At 46.2% G+C, this 19,877-nt stretch overlaps 2 protein-coding genes across 3 annotated transcripts; both read left to right on the forward strand.

The window, feature by feature from the left end:
- The first annotated feature begins 18 nt into the window (after positions 1 to 18).
- Positions 19 to 14,483, forward strand: myo7ba (myosin VIIBa). 2 transcript variants are annotated; one of them, XM_076153475.1, is made up of 48 exons: positions 19 to 120; positions 223 to 858; positions 946 to 1,047; positions 1,137 to 1,289; positions 1,759 to 1,943; positions 2,065 to 2,186; positions 2,276 to 2,418; positions 2,504 to 2,617; positions 2,706 to 2,859; positions 2,987 to 3,063; positions 3,148 to 3,267; positions 3,404 to 3,546; positions 3,626 to 3,836; positions 3,918 to 4,053; positions 4,241 to 4,410; positions 4,513 to 4,653; positions 4,748 to 4,906; positions 5,006 to 5,098; positions 5,206 to 5,300; positions 5,473 to 5,557; positions 5,641 to 5,859; positions 5,980 to 6,186; positions 6,316 to 6,510; positions 6,592 to 6,756; positions 6,873 to 7,160; positions 7,263 to 7,423; positions 7,516 to 7,642; positions 7,726 to 7,845; positions 7,942 to 8,115; positions 8,230 to 8,457; positions 8,558 to 8,725; positions 8,849 to 8,966; positions 9,347 to 9,473; positions 9,581 to 9,747; positions 9,844 to 10,025; positions 10,122 to 10,243; positions 10,398 to 10,552; positions 10,655 to 10,808; positions 10,903 to 11,058; positions 11,339 to 11,444; positions 11,527 to 11,640; positions 11,733 to 11,820; positions 11,922 to 12,028; positions 12,612 to 12,797; positions 13,006 to 13,122; positions 13,247 to 13,330; positions 13,426 to 13,545; positions 13,644 to 14,483. In XM_076153475.1, the coding sequence occupies exons 2-48, from the start codon at positions 841 to 843 to the stop codon at positions 13,737 to 13,739; spliced, it is 6,672 nt and encodes a 2,223-aa protein (XP_076009590.1). In that variant the 5' UTR covers positions 19 to 120; positions 223 to 840; the 3' UTR covers positions 13,740 to 14,483. The 2 variants fall into 2 exon arrangements, with proteins under 2 accessions (XP_076009590.1, XP_076009589.1); XM_076153474.1 differs by lacking the exons at positions 10,903 to 11,058; positions 11,339 to 11,444; positions 11,527 to 11,640; ... (5 more) ...; positions 13,426 to 13,545; positions 13,644 to 14,483 and having other exon boundaries at positions 223 to 403; positions 828 to 858; positions 10,398 to 10,698.
- A 2,021-nt stretch (positions 14,484 to 16,504) lies between these two features.
- On the forward strand, positions 16,505 to 19,826 carry gpr17 (G protein-coupled receptor 17). Its single transcript, XM_076153354.1, has 2 exons — positions 16,505 to 16,670; positions 18,065 to 19,826. The coding sequence occupies exon 2, from the start codon at positions 18,073 to 18,075 to the stop codon at positions 19,087 to 19,089; it is 1,017 nt and encodes a 338-aa protein (XP_076009469.1). The 5' UTR covers positions 16,505 to 16,670; positions 18,065 to 18,072; the 3' UTR covers positions 19,090 to 19,826.
- Positions 19,827 to 19,877: the final 51 nt, after the last annotated feature.

Consider the following 19,877-nt stretch of genomic DNA (forward strand, 5'->3'; position numbering starts at 1 on the left):
ATTTCTAGAGTCGGAAATATTTAAAAAAAAATGTGACCTTTGTCTGAGCAGTATAGATAGCAGCTCCTTTGTAGGCCATCACAAATCACACACCACTATGAAATCAACAACACCAATAAGGTAAAGGTAAACCTGCATAAATATTTGTTTTTATTTGACACAGCTGATCATATTAAACCTAAACCTGTGGTGTGATCATGTTATCATTGATCCTCTGGACAGTGTGATGACTCCAGATCTCTCTGGTCAGAGTGCCACTCTGTGTGTCCACCTTCCTGGGGCAAAGTCAAAGTGTCATAAATGTGAGCTGATCTGGGAAAACTCCCTGCTTCCTGCTTCACTCTCATTCAAGGTAAAGATCCCAAGGCAGCTGGTGCCGATCACCAGAAACCAGTATTCCCAGGTAAGACTGGACTCACCACAGACCAGGGTCTTGGTTTCCATGACATTCTGTATTCATGCTGTTTTCAAGGAGATACTGAATACTGATGGTGTTTGTGAAGACACAAATTGAAGGTAAAAAATGAATATATGTATTCACGTTTCTGTAATAAGGGCTGAATGTACAATAATACCTTAAATAGTACTTTGTAGAAACATGGTTGAAGGTATAAATGTTACCGTTTCCGGTTTGTAGTTTGATTGCCTCACATCAGCAGAGGACTGAACAATAGTCAGTTGTGTGTAATAGTTTCATTTTAATTATGCTTTTACTTTGAACCATTTATTAAAGGGCAAAATGTCCTTCAAGCTCTTACAGTTCTTTGAAGTGCTCTGAATCTGCAACCAGTGTGTGGATGTGATGTGACTTGTTATTTATTTGACAGACTGGTTTCCACAATGCTGCATCTAAGTAAGGTAAGGATCAAACATGGCTGCATGTCATCTGAGTGCTCCCGCTGCTCACTTTGGCTCATTATATTGCGTCTCTCTGTCCTAAACCAGGGGGATTTTGTCTGGGTGGACTCCGGTAAGGGGGTGCCGGTCGGGGCGGAGGTCCATCTGACAGACGCTGGACAACTACAGCTGATAGACGATGAAGGAAAGGTAACAAAAACATGAAGGAAAGACATTTTCTTTCTTGTCGCTGCTCCTGGAGAAATCTGTGGCTGACTTCAAGTTCATGTGACATACAGGAGCACAAGATCAACAAGAAGAGTCAGGATGCCATCCGACCCATGCACCCCACCTCTGTTAAGGGTGTGGATGACATGATCAGGCTGGGGGACCTCCATGAGGCCGGGCTCCTCAGGAACCTCCTGGTGCGGCACAAAGAGGGAATCATCTATGTAGGTTCCTGTTTCCCCTCCGAGCAGATCCACTTGCTTTTATGATGTCCATAACTCCTTACTCGTCTGTGTCCTCCTCTCCTGTCGCCCGCCTCTCTGTGTCAGACTTTGCCCTTTTGTTTATCACAGAGTTGTTTGTCTCCATAGAGACGAATGAGCCTCTGTGGAAAGAGAATGTTCCAATGTTTCTATGGCGGCATCAGAGCGCTCCACTGTGTCTTCATTTATCAATCAGGGCTATTTATAATACAAAACATTGACGCTGTGGGCAAACACTGATATTCTCTTTATTTCTGCTGCCTTTTACTACACTGGCAGAGTTTTCACGATCATCTGTGAAACTTCTAATCAATCTGAACAAACAGTGGTCAGAGGAGTAAACAGCGACCTCGTGCTCAACGCTGTGCTTGTTTGCGGTGAACATACACACTGCGGCTGTGTGACAGAAAACATCTCTCTCTGTACGCAGACGTACACAGGCTCCATTCTGGTGGCGGTCAACCCTTACCAGCTGCTGCCCATCTACACTACAGAGCAAGTGCACATGTACACAGACCGCCGGCTGGGTGAACTCCCCCCTCACGTGTTTGCCATCGCAGACAGCTGCTTCTTCAACATGCGGCGCCACCAAAAGAACCAGTGCTGCGTCATCAGGTCCTGCTGACGATCCAAAAGCACCTTTAGATACTTTTCATCCTGCCATGAAAGGATTCTGCAGAGTCTGAATGCTGAATTCTTGAGTCAAACATGCTTATTTCTCTGTTAACCCCTTCAGTGGAGAGTCTGGAGCAGGAAAAACTGAGAGCACCAAACTCATGCTGCAGTTCCTGGCTGCAGTGAGCGGGCAGCACTCCTGGATAGAACAGCAGATTCTAGAGGCCAACCCTATCCTAGAGGGTAAGAGGATTACAACAAAAGTATTCATAATTCTCCATCTTCAAAGTGTCTTGATTTCTTTTATTAATATTCCTTTGTGGAACTCTTAGCCTTTGGTAACGCCAAAACCATTCGTAACGATAACTCCAGTCGTTTTGGGAAGTACATCGACATCAACTTCACCAAGGGCGGAGCTATCGAAGGGGCCCAGGTGGAGCAGTACCTGCTGGAGAAGTCCAGGGTTTGTCGCCAGGTGAGGGAAAATGGATGAGCTGGGAATATCTCTGAGGAAGAGGTCATATTTCTATGTAGTAAATAATGTGGGTTTCCTTTCACAGGCACCTGGAGAAAGGAACTACCACATCTTTTACTACATGCTGATGGGCATGTCAGCGGAGCAGAAGAAGATTCTCTCCCTGGGGAACGCTTCTCAGTACAACTATCTGACCATGGTACTGAGATATGATGGCACTGAACATAAAGCTGCCTTGCTTGATAAACCTTGAGATTTAAGCTCAGAGCATGTGGTCGTATCTCCAGGGTAACACCACAAGCTGCGAGGGAAGGGACGACGTGGGGGAATACGCTCACTTCCGCTCAGCTTTGAAGATCCTGATGTTCACAGACAACGACGCCTGGGAAATCTCCAAACTGCTGGCTGCCCTCCTTCACCTAGGCAACGTGGACTTCAACGGTAACGATAATACACCATTCACTAAAATGAAGTACAATCACAGGGCCTTTGACCTCCTCCATCCTATCTGCCGTCCATTTGTCTTGCATGCTTGCCCCTAAAAATGATTGTTCTTGCATAATTTCAGCCACCATCGTGAAAAACATGGAGGCCTGCGACATCGTCAACTCCTCTTCTTTCAAAATGACCAGTGAGCTTCTGGAGGTATGTGAACACTTTTATCTAGAGTAAATATGAGTGGAGCTAAGTTAAGTGGAGATGCTGTGAGTGTTTGTCTGATGGTCTCAGGTGGATTCCAAAGCGCTGGAGCAGAATCTGACGCAACGCACTTTCATGACCGCCAGGGAGAATCTGACCAAACCGCTCACCTCGGCCCAGGCTGTGGACGGCAGGGACGCCTTTGTCAAAGTAACCACATGTGATTTGTGTTTGCAGTCTGCAGCTTTACAACCACCTCGTGGGATTGTGTGTGTCAGCTTGTGTGTTGACACGGTGTGTGGCACCTTGTGTAACGAGTGTGTTATGATCTATGTTTCATATTAAGGCGATTTATGGAAGACTTTTCATTTGGGTGGTGGGCAAAATCAACGCGGCCATTTACAAACCCCCTGCTGAGGACTCCAAAGACGTCCGACAGTCAATCGGCTTGCTTGACATCTTTGGCTTTGAAAACTTCACCAAAAACAGGTCGGCTCTCAGGACTTTAGAGAGAATATTCACATTTTTACACATTGGACTTAAATCCATCCTTGTTTCTCTGTTACAGCTTTGAGCAGCTTTGCATCAACTATGCCAACGAGCAGTTGCAACAGTTCTTTGTCCGGCATGTTTTCAAGTTAGAGCAGGAGGAGTACACTCGCGAAGGGATTGTCTGGAAGCACATTGACTACGTAGATAACCAGCACACCCTGGACGTGCTGGCCAGCAAACCCATGAACATGCTGGCCCTTATCGATGAGGAAAGCAGATTCCCCAAGGTCACTGTCCTCTTTGTGCCATATAAAACTCTACTGTAACAAAGCGAGCGGAGATTTAACACTTGGGCTGTTCATTTCTAGGGCACAGACACCACCATGCTGCAGAAACTGAATCAATACCACGAGAAGAGCAAGATCTATTTTCCCCCAAAGAACAACTATGAGACACAGTTTGGGGTCCAACATTTTGCTGGTGTGGTCAACTATGATTCACAAGGTACAACTGACTGACTGACTGACTGTTGTTACCATCCAGGAAAGAACCCATTCATGTTGGGTACTGGTCGTAACATAAATCAACCAGGTGGTGGCGCGACAACAACAACAGTTATCATCAGGGCCATTATTTGTAGACGTCTCGGGAGTTTTTCCCTGTTTTTAATGCTTGTGTCTCTTCTCTTGAGGTTTCCTTGAGAAAAACCGCGATGCCCTCAGCACAGACCTGATCCAGCTGGTGCAGACGTCGACTAACAAGCTCTTAAAACTCGCCTTCCATAACGAGCTGACCTCCAGTACGGCCAAGATCAGCGTCAACCCTAAAATGATCATCAACACACCAAAGAACTCCCTCAGGGTCAGTGAGACCTGAGCGTCCTTCTCTTCATTCAGCATTAAACGCATAAAAGTATCTAATTATAGAACTGCTTTAGCAATTTCCCATCTTTCTATCTGACAGCAAATGGCGGATACAAAGAAGCTTGTGCCAACGTTGACCGGCCAGTTCCGTCAGTCTCTGGACTCCCTGATGAAGACGCTGACTGTTTGCCAGCCCTATTTCATACGCTGCATTAAACCCAATGAATTCAAGAAGCCCATGGTGAGCAGAATCACTCACAACCAGCCAACAAAATCATCTCAAAACTGCATCAAACGTTTGTGATTCAATCAGAATTCCCTCTTTTGTTTCCCAGCTGTTTGACAGAGATCTGTGCGTGCGGCAGCTCCGATACTCTGGAATGATGGAGACCATCAATATCAGGAAAGCTGGATATCCCATCCGCTACACGTTTGATGAGTTTCTTAATCGCTACCGTGTCCTCCTGAAAACTTCCCTCTGTGATCCCAAAACAGTGAGTGAGGAATTCAAACACTGATCTGAATGTGAATCTTGGAATCCTCACACCTTTCCACACCTTTTCTGTGTTGTGATATTGTTTTGTTTTTTTCAGGAAAGTAACGAGAAATGCAGTGAAAGCATTTGTGAAAGTGTGCTTAAGGGAAAAGGCGACTGGAAGACTGGGAAGACGAAGATATTTCTAAAGGTGCTGCCTTGCTTTTTTTTTAATGACTCATTCTGGTGGTGATTGATAGAATTTCCTGGGCTTTTGTCCATAAACTGGTGAACATACTTGCTCTGGTTTACTGGCAGGACTTCCATGACACAATGCTGGAGCTGGAGAGAATGAAAGAACTAAATACCAAAGCACTCCTGATCCAGAGAGTCCTGAGAGGCTACAAATTCAGGTATGGAGGTGGAAGTCATTATGTAGCATTTTACACTTTCAGTTTGTATCCAGACAAGAGTATCCAGAAAGGTCCACATAAGTTTGTTCAAAGCTGCACTGATTGCTTTGATTTGCTCTCTCTTTCTCTCTCTGGGTTAGGGTTTAAACATTTTTCTTTAATTTTCCTGCAGGAGACAGTTCCTGAGGAAGAAGGCAGCTGCTCTTGTTATTCAGAAACACTGGAGAGGTTATAAAGGCAGAAAGCTCTACAAAACAGTGAGTCACTGAACGTATTCATCAACAGCTGCGAGTATAAAGGCCTCACTTACAATAACAACATCATTATGGAACAACTCTAGGTCCAACTGGGCTTTGCCAGGCTGCAAGCACAGGTTCGCTCCCGCCAACTCCAGCACCAGTACAAGAAGAAGAGGGAGGCGGCCGTGGTGCTGCAGGCCCGAGCCAGAGGTCTGTTAGCCAGGAAGGAATGGATGAGGAAGAGAAACGCTGTCATCCTCCTGCAAGCTCACACCAGGGGAGCGCTGGCGAGGAGAGCTCTCAAGAAGAAGAAGAGAGATGTGAGATCTGCTTCCAAAACAAAGATTATTCAAAACTGTTTTGGCTTGTAACATTGTAGGGAGTATGTGCTGAACATTGGCAAGATGGAAAAAGAAATTAACCGTGTGTGTTTTGTTCAGATGTACATCTCTGCTAAAGAAAAGCAAGAAGAGCAGCTGGCCATATTGGAGAGGCAGAGACGTTTGGAGGAAGTGCTGAGGCAGAAGAGAGAGGCGGAGACTCAAGCTGTGACCAGCACTATAACAGACCAGGAAGTGGACAACCTCTTTGACTTCCTCCCTCCGGCGGTTGGAGGACAGGAAGGACAAGCACCTGTAGGGTGGGAGGTATGGGAACCAAAGGTGTTGCATATTCCTTAACACACACTAAAGGAATATGAATATTGCATCAAACATAAAGAACCTTTAAGACATTTCACTCAGTCACAGCTTCATGTCTATTTCCATCATTTTCAGAGGACAGTTATTGAGGAGATCGACATAGACGACGTGCTGATCGAGGAACATCTTCCTCCAGATTATGATGATCTGGATGAGTACTCCTTCTCCAAATTTGCCTCCATGTACTTCCAAGGCGCAGCCACGCCCACCTACATCCGCCAGAGGCTCAGACAGCCGCTCCTCTACCACGAGGACGAAGGAGACGTCCTGGTGAGTCTCTCTTCATCTTGTCTTTGATTCTAGTCTTCTGCTCCTGTGATGTCATGAGATGTGTTGTGTATCTGTCCCCAGGCCTCACTGACGGTGTGGTGGATCATTCTGAGGTTCATGGGAGATCTCCATGAGCCCAAGAAGCAGGTCAACGTCCAGGGAACCCCCAAGGAGGCTCCATTTCTTCCACAGGACCTCGTCTCCAGAAACGACAGACGTCTCAGCCACATGGTGGGCCTGGATCAGGTAAACATTCTCTGACTTCATAAATGGCTCCGGGAATATTTCACTTTTTTGAGAATTTGGTTCTGAAGATGAACAATTGTTTGGTGTAGACTGAGGTGTCTTGTTTCTGGTCTTAGAGGGTGCTGAGGAGTAAGAAAGAGCCGGTTCCTGAGGTGGCACCACAGGGCAGAAAGGGTTCCATGTTCACAGACCTGCTAACAAGAACAAGGAAAGCTTCTGCTGTGCCTACTGACGCGGCTCAGAAGCAGAAGATCTACACGGTACCAGAGGGGGCTCCCAGGACCAGGAAGGGATCCACCTTCACCGATCTGCTGTCCAGAAATAAAAAGACACCCGGCATTCAGGAAAATGGAATCGCCAAACCCTCTTCAAGCTTCAGGAAACCTTCTATCATCATGGAGGAGGTGAAGTGTCACCTTATTACAGCCCATCACAGCCGTCTGCTGCTTTCTGCCCTCTTTTCTACCTCTAACTCTCTGATGGGATGTTTATTCATTTGTCCACAGTCAGATGATCAGACTGAAGTGATCAAGCCTTTGACCATGCAGACGGTCAGTGAGGAGGACGATGTAATGATCGGAGAGGGACCCACCCTGGACCGCCCGCTCACGTCCCTGGAGAAGATCCACATCATTGTTGGATATGCTATCGTCAGACCAGACCTCAGGTTAGAGAATCCTGATTTGGAAGTTCTCTCCTTTCTCCAAACTTCTCTCTCTCTTGATTGTTTGTAAACATTTTTGTCTGTTCTTTCTCCAGAGATGAGATTTACTGTCAGATATGCAAGCAGCTTCAGGAGAACACCAACCGCAACAGCTTCTTCCGTGGCTGGATCCTGTTGTCCCTCTGTCTGGGTATTTTCCCTCCAACAGAGCACTTGAGTAGAGTAAGTGTAGTATTTGCATCCTGGGTAAGACTGTGCAGCATGTTTAAGTATTTAGCTCATCACTTCTTCCCTCGTCTTGGCAGTACCTGCAGAGTTTCATCCGTTTTGCTCCAGGAGGCTATGCTTCCTACTGTGCTGAAAGGCTGCGGCGGACTGTGATGAACGGAGTGCGCGGTGAGCCTCCGAGCTGGCTGGAGCTCCAGGTACACACACACACGCTCCTGCACGGACTGGATTCATATCTGGAGTCCTTGTGATTACAATTCAATCAAAACACTCTGCTTTGTTTGCTGTGACAGGCAACCAAGACCAAAAAGCCCATGACTGTGTCCGTGTCTCTGATGGACGGACGCACCATTAACCTACATGTTGACTCGGCCTCCACCTCCAAGGAAATCAGCCAAATTCTTTCAAACAAAGTCAAACTGAAAGACTCCTTTGGCTTTACTCTCTATGTGGCTCTGTATGAAAAGGTGACAAACTACAACATCAGCTTTGTGTACAAGATATTTACAATAAGCAGTACAAAGTCACCACCAAAGGTCACTTGAGCACAACTTGATCAAAGGTGTGTGTGTCTCCTGAAGGTGTGGGCTCTGGGGAGTGGGCGGGACCACGTGATGGACGCCATCTCCCAGTGTGAGCAGGAAGTGAAGAGGAAAGGGGGGCAGGAGCAACACGCTCCTTGGCGCCTCTTCTTCCGTAAGGAGATCTTCACCCCCTGGCATGACTGTGAAGAGGACAGAGTCAGCACAGACCTCATCTACAAACAGGTCATCCAAGGGCTGAAGTTAGGAGAATACCAGAGTGAGAAGGTGAGCTTACATTCACACAGCGTGACCGAGAAGAGCATCCTAATTATAGTCATACATAAAACAAAGCTGTAATATTCTTCCCCTTTTGTGTTAATGACAGGAGGATTATCTTGTTGATCTCGCTGCTAAACATTTATACATCCAGCACGGCTCAGACAGCAGCTCAGAGAACGTGAAGGAAGTTGTACAGGAGTGCATCAACACGTCTCTGCTGGAGGCCATGTCAGAGAACAAATGGGTCCAGATGGTCAGCACGGCTCATGCTCAGGTCGGTCCTGTGCTCCATCAGAGGAGGACAGAATCCAGTCATTCAAACGCTTTAAGGAATAAATCTTCTGTGATAAGGCTTTGATTATATTTAATGGCTCTGTGTTCTTTTACTCCATACAAGGGTTCATATCTGGGCTCGAGGCAAAAGGCCGGGGATCTGAAGGCAGAGACGGTCGACTACGCCCGACAGAAGTGGCCCATGTTCTTCTCCAGGTTCTTTGAGGTTGTGAAGCTTTCAGGTGAGCAGCTGTGTATAAACCCTGTCACCTACAGATTACAAGAACTCACACACATTTAGCTCATATTATCTCACACTTGGCAAGAACAATAATGGGAAGAATTACATAGGAACTTCTCTGCTTTAGCTTATCAGCAAATGAGATGTTCTCCAAAACACATCCACATGTTCTACACTGGGAATGGCAATAGATTAGTAAAGTTTATACACCTACATAACTAGATCATGCATTTCCCTGAATAAAAGGCACAATCCAATATGTTCCCATGATCCTTCGGCCCAGCTGTAATGTCATATAAGGAGCAGAGTTGTTCAGCTGCATGTTGTTTGCCTGTAATGATTCGTGTGCGTTGGGTTTATATTTACCCCCGTGATTTTTAGGCCCTCCTCTACCGAAGAGCAAATTCATTGTGGCCATAAACTGGACTGGGGTCACATTCCTGGATGAGCGAGAGCGTCGGCTGCTGGAGCTGTCCTTCCCAGAGATCACTGGAGTCAACACTGTGAGGTAGAGACGGCCACAGCTCAGCCACTCTATTGGGCTGCGTTATAACTCATAGCGGTGTTGTGTTGTTCAGTCGGCCATGTCTGAATGTTGTGTTGATCTCCATCCAGAGAGGGAAAAGGATCTGGGCAGTCAGTGAGCCTCCTGACCCTGAAAGGAGACTTCTCTCTGAGTGGAGCCAGTGTGGCGCACATGGCTGAGCTGATCACCATGTTCCTCAGTGGGCTGACTGAGCGCTCCCAGTATGCAGTGGCACTGAAGGAAACCACCAGGCAAGGTCAGACCAGCGGGGCAGACGCTTTGTTACAGCTGATTTCTTCATTGTGTTTGTGCCGCTCCACTAATCACTGAGTTACCTCGTCTTCCTCTATAGATGACCCCACATTCCTCAGCTTCAAGAAGGGCGAGCTCATCATCATCATCAAAGATGATGAGTTTTCTGTGCAGCGCGGCTGGATCAAGGGACAGAGTGAGAGCACGGGACAGACAGGAGCCGTCCCCCATGATGCCATCCTCATCCTACCTACACTCACCAAACCCACCAACCAGGTTCTGGTATGTGAGCTTCCAACAATGCCTCTTTCTCACATAAGTTAGTGTGCATCAGTTCGGTGGAGTATTAAAAATCATGTGTGTGTGTCTTCATTTCAGAGCCTCCTCAACCTGTCACCTAACCAGAGGAAGAACGTCATACAGTCCACCCTGAAGGACACAGGCACTGTGGAGAGGATGGCTCTGGCCAATCTGAGAGAATTCTCCCTCCAGTATTTCAGGTACCTGCACATACACACATCCCACATTCTGACATCTGACATCAAACCATGTCACGGTGCTGTGTATGCTGCTTATTCTTTACATGTGAGGATTCAACAGCTAGCTGACTGAACCAGCAGTGACTGCAGAGCTCTTTTTGTTTCTTGATCCTAGGCAGCCCACTAAGGATGTCAGCCGTCAGGTGATCTCCAGGAACACGGCCCCTGAGAAGCTGTGGGTAAACTCCAGGGAGCCCATCAGACAGCCCCTGCTCATCAAGCTAGTGGGCAACTCTGAGCTCAGCCAAAAAGCATGTCTATCTTTCATTGATATCCTTCACTTACGGGCATTTTCTTATCTCATCTACATTTGCAGTAGTTAGCAGAGTTCATGAAGCCCAGGTTGTTTGTTCTCCCTTGACCTTTGTGCACCGATCCTAAAGTATATGGGAGATTACCCCTCCAAACAGATGCAGAGCCGGATTGAGCTCACTGACCAGATCTTTGGTCCAGCCACCCAAAATGAGGCATTCAGGGACGAGGTCTACTGTCAGATCATGAAGCAGATGACCAGCAATAACAACCGGTACACCGTCGCTCTGAATATGTTTCTACAAAAGTCATTAAAATCGTCTCACATAAGGTTTTCTCTGTTGCCTTGTCCGTCCGTCCGGCCTCAGGTTCAGCATGGAGCAGGGCTGGCAGCTTCTGTGGCTCTGCTGCGGCCTGTTCCCTCCCAGCCAGGCTCTTCTGAAACACACGCAACGTTTCCTGGAGACACGGCGCAGAGAGACCCTGGCCTCTGACTGTCTGCAGCGGCTGCAGAGCTCACTGAGGTAACTTCACTTACATGTCAGCAACACAACAGGGTCCTACGAGGTGAAGTGTTCATAAAGGGGAACTCCAATGGTTTTTTGCTGATTACTAAGATTTACTGATGTAATATCTTCAGTCCCCCTTCAAGCCACTTCCCCCCTGAGACGAGAGTGCAGGTGGGGAAAGGAAACCATGAGGATTTCAGCTAATTTGACTAAAGGGTGCTTTCTGTTCTCACACTCGAGCTTAAATAGAACAACAGTATAATAAGACATTGTGATTGTGTTGTCCTGATTGTAGGATTGAGCCCAGGAAGCTGGCACCTCACCAGGTGGAGGTGGACGCCATCCAACAGAACAGCACTCAGATCCACCACAAAGTTCACTTCCCCAACGACACACAGGAGGTATGAGGAAGAATCTGCTACGTATGTCATCCTGTCCTTCAAAGAAACTCTGCTGTAAGTTTATATCTCTCCCCTCCTTCAGGTATTTGAGGTGGCAACCAACACGAGGATCAAGGATCTGATCCAGAGCATCACTAAGAAGCTCTGTTTGGCTTCAGCAGACGGATTCAGCATTTTTGTCAACACACAAGACAAAGTGAGTCATTTCATCACGTCCGTCATGTTTTCATACTGTTGTTGTGGTGTCCACTCCCATCTCATGATGAACACCTGTGACTCTCTGTTCAGGTCCTCAGTCTGAATGAAACAGACTACTTCTTTGATAGTCTGAGACAAATCACAGACTGGTCCAAGAGAGCCAAGAGGATTAAAGAAGGTAAGAAACCAAACCTGCCTGCTGTCACTCTGGGGACTCTTCTGTTCCAGCTCTATAAGAGATCCTTTATTTGTGTGTGTCTGTGTGTGTGTGTACTCCAGGTGGGCCTGTCAACATACCCTACCTTGTCTTCTTCATGCGGAAGTTGTGGTTCAATGTGATCCCTGGCAGAGACACAGAGGCTGATCTCATCTTCCACTACCCTCAGGTACGTTTACATCGTGCAGCTCTCACACAATAACATTTCCATAGGCATAATAATGAATCTCAGGGTGTGAAATAATTCTACCTCACATTTCTATTAGACTGTACAAACACTGGAACAAGACTGGAGCTCTCTGGTCTCTCCGTGATCTTTAGGAACTTGGATTCTTGTGATGATTTTGGATCATAATGGAAGTTAGAGATCTCTACGCCTACACAGCAACATAGCACTGACCTTTCTTCATATAATAGCAACAGAAAAAGATTGTTTCTGTAGTTAAATCCTTCTGTTTTGCGGTTTTGTGAATCTTCTAACATTGGGTTAGCCAGTGTGTGTGTTCGCCCCACGCAGCAGCTCCTGAGCCACCACAGAGTATGTGAGAGGTTAATTAAGCCTCTCTCATATTGACCAAAGCCAGAAAGACATGGTTCAATATGAAACCATGCAGTGAGGAAGAAGGAAGGAAAGTCACTTTGGCCAACTTCTTGTTTCTTGAGCGACTCGTTAAACCAAAACCTTTCTGAAGGTCAGGATTGTGTCCATATGAGTCAAACTAATGTGTCTGAATATACGATCTGACCCCCAGGAGCTGCCTAAGTACCTGAGAGGCTACCATGTGTCCACCAGAGAGGAAATGGTCAACATCGCAGCTCTGCTCTTCAGGGTGAAGGTCAACAATGACAAAACCCAGCTGGTCATGATTCCCAAGCTGCTGAAGGAGCTGGTGCCTGGTGACCAGCTCAAGGCCATGTCTGAGAATGAGTGGAAGAAGGTATGAAGGTCTTCCTCATCACTGCTAGAGATTAGAGATTGTAGATTTTGAACAGATAATAGCACAGTTTTGTTAACCAACAGTCAGTTTTACTCAGAATTCCTTATAAAAACACAAGAACTCTTATCTGTTCTTGCAAATGAACTCCATGTGACTATAATCTCTTCATGTGATCCTAAGAGCATTTCATTTCTTTGTTTGTACCCAGAATATTGTTGCTTTGTACAACAAACAAGCTGGAATGAGTGTGGATGAAGCCAAGGTGGCGTTTCTGAAAGCAGTTTGCCGCTGGCCAACGTTTGGCTGTGCCTTCTTTGAAGTAAAGGTGAGGAAGAGGGCGATCGCTGTAGAAGAGATGGGAATGATATCTTTGTTTTATCAATCAGACTGTTGTTGTTTCAATCGGGCAGCTAAGACATTTTCTCCTTCACTGATCTTTCTTCTTTCAGCAAACATCCGAACCAAAGTTCCCAGACATTGTGCGCATCGCCGTCAGCAAGCAGGGACTCACAATCATCCACCCCAAAACCAAGGTGGGACAAAGAACAACAACACAACAACAACAACAACAGTGTCATCAACCTGTTTTTTTATTTATGATCATTAACAATTCTTGTCTTTTATCAAGGATGTTCTGGCGACTCACCCGTTCAACCGCATCGCTAACTGGTGCAGCGGCAGCACCTACTTCCACATGACCATCGGCAGTTTGGTCAAAGGAAGCAAATTCCTCTGTGAAACTTCACTGGTAAGAAATGTCTCCTTTTCATAGTGACGATACGCAAGAGTTTAACCCTTTAATCCTGTTTTCATCATTCTATTTTTTCTGGATGTTCCTTTTTATAGGGTTACAAGATGGACGACCTCATCACCTCCTATGTGAACATGTACCTCAGAGAGAGGAAGGTCCTGCAGACCAGGAACACACGCTTTGACTTCTGAGCCTCAGGTGAAGAAGTATGAAGCTTTAGCTGTGTATTAAACACCCTGAATATGTCATGTATACACACACACATGGACACACACAGATAGGAATCCATTTCACTTTATTCAACCCAAGGGGAAACACAACACTCACAGCACTGCTACACAATAATGACACAACACCATAAGATGACACAAACAAGCTGTCAATCATCACACACACACATGTCTAAACTAACTTCTGTAACAGAAAGAAAGAAAGAAAACTTACCTAAAAATTCACTCAGTATGCATGGTGGTGCTGCAGCAAAGGAGACTAGAAGTGGATCAGAGTGCAGTTGTTGTTGTTTTTCACACAGGTTAAATCATAGAACACAGAATCATCTTCTAGAAAATAACATCTGGAATTCATAGCAAACACTATTTACTCTGCTTTTCTGTTGTCATTCAGCTTCTGTAGAGACGGATCTGCATCATCTTTAACTCCTATACTTTTTATAATCGCATTGCATGATGAATTTATAAGATCCCTGCTTAAAAAACACTTTGTTGCAGATTATCACGTTTTATTTAAAAGCAAAAGGCACAAGTTAAGTCAAGTAAAGCAAAGAAAATGATGAAGGTAGTTTTAGGAAACACTTTGCATGCCTAAAAATGACACAATGGCTTTCAAATGAGTAAATATGTGATGAAGCCTTTTACTGTTGAGAGCTTTTCTCTGCCAAACCTGTCAAATAAAAGATTTCCCCGGTGTTTTTCTGTTGACTTCACCTTGCAGCCTCTCTGGAGTTGTTTTTCTTGGGTATAGTAAGAATAATCTATTCATGAGTGAGGCCTGCACACAAGGCAATGTTTTGCTTCAGGGTTACGCCACGCACAACAGACACAGAGGAGAAGCTTAACAAAAGTGGGGGGCGTCCCAATTAGCAGTTGGCAGTGGATTAACAGAGCAGCGATGTCAAAGCTTGGCCACAGTCTGGCTGAGATAGTGGCTTCATTCAATTCAATAGAATACAATTTGCATATGGATGTTTCAGAGCGCCTGGAGCAGAAAGGGCCAAAGTGTGCGACACACAGCTGTGATCTCCGTGTATGAAGGAAATATTATCCCTGCTCAACCAGTGGGTCGTGTCCACATCTGTCCTCTGGCTATGTGACTGATTATTTTGGGCATTCCATTTCAGGATGCCCCCAGGAGGCAAGACACCAACAAGGGCCTCTGTCTCTCCAGTGCTCCTCCTCCTCCCGCTCTTGTTTTTCCCGAGCTCTCCCTGAGCGTGGGGCCCTCTTTACAACTCCACTACACACACTTCACAAAAGATCATCTCTGAGACTTTAGTCATAAACTCCTCAATTAAGAGCACAGTCCATCTTCTATCTAATGTCGGGAGGCTGGCAGAGGGAGGGGGGGGGGGTCACGGTAAATTTGATACACCACTCGGGCTCGTTACCATGGAGTCATAGCCGACGACTCATTGCGACTGAGGCATGCCATTCTTCTCCCCGCTGCTAAAATGTGCTACTTATTCTGACTTGGTCTATTGTTGAGCGCACAAGTGGGTCTCTGAGGAGAGGGGATGGAGAAGAAAGGGTGGGGTCAAGGTTCAAGCGAAAGACTCCAATTGAGACTCTCTTTCTGTTATCAAATTTGTTGAGACACAAAAAGAGCTACAGTCTCATTCCCAAGAACATCTTGACGGAGAGAAAGGGCGTTATAGGACAACATTCTTCTTGTCAGGGCTCCAGTTCTTCTTACACAGCTCAGCGCTCCGACTCCCAGAGCCCATTTAGCCCCGCATGCAACTGCTGCACAACTCTCTGCTCCTGCACCGCCTGCAGCCGACTCGCTCCTTCACCAGACAGCCATCCTTCAAGTAGTGCACTGGGAGAAGAGCTCTGGATAGGTGAGTAAGTCTTTACTGGCTGTTTCACAAAGAGATAGAGCTCATTTAAGATGGATATGTAGAGTTTTAAATACTTTTAAAAGTTAAAAGTACACTTAAGTCTGTGTTTTTTGTTCTTTTTTGTCTGTTGCCTAGTATTGTGGCTGTTTTGTGCTGTGGGGAATGTACAGTAAATGTGTTTGAGTGACAGGTGGACTCATACTGGCACGGCACAGTTTCATCCATTTCGTCCATTTCACATTGAATTACTTGTTTATTTATTTTTTCTCAAATTTGAACATTTCACTCAGCTTTCCTTGTCACAGTTCTCACAGTTGGACTAATCTATCTAAAGAGCGGTGCATAGATGCCAGCTCTCAGCCCTCAGCCCTCTGCTCTCACAGCTCTGCTCTCACTGTGATGAAGGCGTATTCTGGGATCGTCTCTCTTTCGGATTAACCCACAGGGATCGCTGTTTTTTTTAGCCTTTTCATTCAACTGTGCCACTCCCGGTTTGTTATCCCCGGAGGGACGGGAACCTTTTCTTTAGGAGACTTGTGCTCCTGAATGCTGGGAGTCACAGGGAGAGAGGGAGAGAGAGAGAGAGAGAGGGAGAGAAAGCCCTCTGAGAAAAATCCTTCCTTTTGAGCCCCGCAGCTCCATTTAGAGCAGCAAACACAGTGAAAGGAGCCATGCTGCTCCATCTGGACGGCTCCTTATGGGCCAAACTGCTGTGGACAGTGTGCAGTGAAACAGAGCTCACCCCCTGTTAGATGGAGGGATCCCGTCTGTAAGCTGCCCTGCCAATGTTATCTCATCACACTCTCTGTATCTTGAGCCTTTAGCGGTCGCCTCCCCTGCCACTCCCCTCAGCTCGGCACATCACAGCTTTCATGTTGCTCTTGGATCTTCCTCACATCTTCTTATGTTGTTTTCGTCCAGAGGAGCTCATTCTTCTCAGATTAATTGATTTATAACTTCAGAGTTCACTCCAGATTTGTTAGTTTGAAGTGTACCATGTGGACATAAGGGTTCCTTAAGGAGGCGTGTGCAGCTGGAGCAGAGGGTGAGTGGGTGAGCATTCATGAGGTGTGTCTGCATCAAGACTACAACAACGCAACACAACTGTGGGAAAGGCTGCATATGTTTTCCTGTTGCTCTTAATCTCTCAAGTGGGTGTGTGAGGGGGTTTTTATGTGACAGATGATTGAGATCAGATCGGGAGGAGACTTTGACTATCACACACCGCAAATTCATCTGCGACATATTCTCCTAGATATCCCATAATAGTAAAAACACTCTTTACACTGTTTCATCTCTATCACCTTAGCAACACACGGATGATATCTGTGTGTTTCATGTACAGAGACACAGGGAACGTCAAAGAGTTCAGGATTGTAAACAATGTCTAAATATTGAATTTGTCTAAAATGAAGGTCTAAAATTAAATGAAATTATTTGCACCTGTTGATATCCTGGTTAGATCATCAGATGGACCGATGTGAGATAATCAAAAGTATCGGATATCAAGAAGGTAATCAGTCAGTCTAGAAACCAGCTGATATTATTAATAACCTGAGTCGGCTTCCTGTGTGTAGGAGTCAGAGTGAAGCAGTTACCTCACATGGACACTGACTGCTTTTGTCACCTTGTGAGAGTGGCAGGATGACAGACGCTCTCACTCTCTAACGTGTGTGTGTGTGTGTGTGTGTGTGTGTGCGTGTGCGTGTGCGTGTGTGTGTGTGTGAGAGGACAGGGGTTTTGGTCTGGTGTGGTTTCCTGTCACCGGGGGGTCGATGTGCTGACTGAATACTAACTAATACTATGTGGAACTACAAGAGGACTCTTTAAGATACATACCTCTGCCAAAGCCAAACAGGCCCAGACACAATGAGTGCTGTTCTAAACGTGTTAATCCGGCCGTGCTTCAGTGAGTCGGCTCTCTTTTTAAATTGGACCGAAGCCTGGTGACTGGGATGAAGATCAAATGGAGCTCTGCTGCTGTGAGGTAACAGTGTTAACGTTACACCGCAGTGCAGCCTGAGAGGAAAAGAAGGACCAGCTCTCATGTTATAAGGACCTCTTTATTTTTCACTTTAAAAATAGTGGATATAGAAATAGACCAGACTAAATAGACCAGCTTGGGAAAATATGCTCGTTATTTTTGATTAGATGGCGTAAAATATTGAAGGCATCCTGTGGAAATGAATCAGAAAACAATAATACATTAGAATACTGTGTCCACCCCTGGATTGTCACCTTCATTCTAGAAACCACTCACCACTCTTTAAGGAAACTCTTTAAATGTAGAACTTTGGAGTAATCAAAAATATCAAAGCAGCCAAAAACAAGAGCGTCTTTGTGGATCGGATCTGAAAAATCCCTCTCACATAAAAAGGCTTCTAGTTCCTGTTACTTGAAGAATTATGATACAATTAATACATATTTTTGTCTCTTCAGCCAGAAGAATGGAGTCTTCAACTATGGAGCTTCCTCCCCTGATGTCCAATCAGACAGTAGAGAGCTGTGCGGCCGTGAGCACAGCTGAGAACATGTTGTTTGGAGGTTTCTACATCCTGGTCTTCCTTCTGGCCATGAACGGTAACGGCCTGGCCCTCTGGATCTTCTCTCACCAGCGTGGCTCTTCCTCTCCAGCCAATGTGTTCCTCATACATCTGGCAGTTGCAGATCTGTCCTATGTGATCATTCTTCCGCTGAGGGCCACCTACCACCTGACTGGAGGCCACTGGCCCTTTGGCGAGGTCCCGTGCAGAGTCGCAGGCTTCTTGTTCTACGTCAACATGTACGCCAGTCTGTACTTCCTGGCCTGTGTAGCGGGGGACCGATACCTGGCTGTGGTTCATCCTGTGAGGTCGCTGAAGGTTCGCCGCGCTCGTTATGCCCACATCATCAGCTTCTCTCTGTGGGCCCTGGTTACCGTCTCCATGGCTCCCCTGCTGGTCACCCACCAGACTGCAGAGGTGGACGGCACGACGGTGTGTCTGCAGCTGTACAGGGAGAAGGCCTCCAGGAACGCACTCATCTCCCTGGCTGTGGCCTTCACCCCTCCCTTCCTGGCCACTCTCTCCTGTTACTTCCTCATCATCTACAGTCTTCATCATGGCTCCAGGTTAGAGCCGGCCCTCAAGCTCCGGGCCCTGAGAACCATCAGCCTGGTCATGCTGATCTACGTGCTCTGCTTCCTGCCCTATCACGTCAGCAGGGCCACCTTCATCCTGGGCTACGGCCACCCTGACGTCTCCTGCCAGACCAGGAGAGGCCTCAGCTTGGCCAACCGCCTCACCTCCTCCCTCACATGCCTGAACGGGGCTCTGGACCCGCTGGTCTACCTCTTTGGGGCAGAGAAGTTCCGCGGCACTCTGACCAGGCTGTTCTGTAAAGATAAGGCAGGGATGTCAGGAGCCACAAGTGGAGATCTGAAGGGAACGCATGAGAGCTCAATGAGTGCAAAGTCTGAGTTTTAAGAGAGAAGAGAGAGAGAAACCGGATGAAGACTGCAGCTTTGATAGATGTAAACATAACAGACGGAGGGGATGATGATGATGATGATGATGCAGTGCAGTCCATCCTGACTCTCAGCCCACGTGTGCCTGACTGAAGGCTTTGGTCCGCTCACCAAACTGAAGCCTGCATTGAACTTAAAGGAGCATACAGGTGTTTCTTTTTACAAGTTTGAGCTCAAAGATAAATCATGTAGACTTCATGTAAAGAAGTAATACACTTGTAATTATTATACACACTGGCTCTATAAAGGGTCTATTTGGAAAGATTTGCAATGCTTTTGATATACACAAAAAACACGCTGATCTCCCTTACTCACTGCTGTGCACGCTGAGTGAAAACAGTTTTGGGCGCTATTACCTCTACTTCTATACAATATTTTTGTAATGGGTTTTCTCCCTGCTATCTATCTATCTCTCTCTCTCTCTCTCTCTCTCTCTCTCTCTCTCTCTCTCTCTCTCTCTCTCTCTCTCTCTCTCTCTCTCTCTGTTTTATGAGCCAAATCGTATTAATGCTCCTTAGTTATTCTTGTATACGTATTATCTGGATGACGCATGCTGATTTCTGGTAAAGATTTCTGGTAAAGTGGTTGACGGTTCATGTGTATGTTTAGTATCCAGCTTCCTGTTCTATACATTTCTTGTGTTTTATTGCACCGCTGCATTATAAACGGACAATGTGACCACACAACATGAAGTAAACGGCCATTTGTAAATAATAAACTTTGTAATTATTCAATCAGACTGTTGCC

The sequence above is a fragment of the Genypterus blacodes genome, unplaced genomic scaffold (genome assembly GCF_046128005.1).
Source record: "Genypterus blacodes isolate CSIRO-AG114 ecotype Tasmania unplaced genomic scaffold, CSIRO-AGI_Gbla_v1 ptg000058l_1, whole genome shotgun sequence".
Taxonomy (NCBI): domain Eukaryota; kingdom Metazoa; phylum Chordata; class Actinopteri; order Ophidiiformes; family Ophidiidae; genus Genypterus; species Genypterus blacodes.

Excerpts from the sequence above, each read along its gene's own strand:
- myo7ba (XM_076153475.1), top strand. Across the intron at positions 1,048-1,136 it reads TGATAGACGATGAAGGAAAG|GAGCACAAGATCAACAAGAA; the intron begins GTAACAAAAACA and ends TGTGACATACAG. Across the intron at positions 8,726-8,848 it reads TCAGCACGGCTCATGCTCAG|GGTTCATATCTGGGCTCGAG; the intron begins GTCGGTCCTGTG and ends ACTCCATACAAG.
- gpr17 (XM_076153354.1), top strand. The coding sequence starts at position 18,073 with ATGGAGTCTTCAACTATGGAGCTTCCTCCCCTGATGTCCAATCAGACA.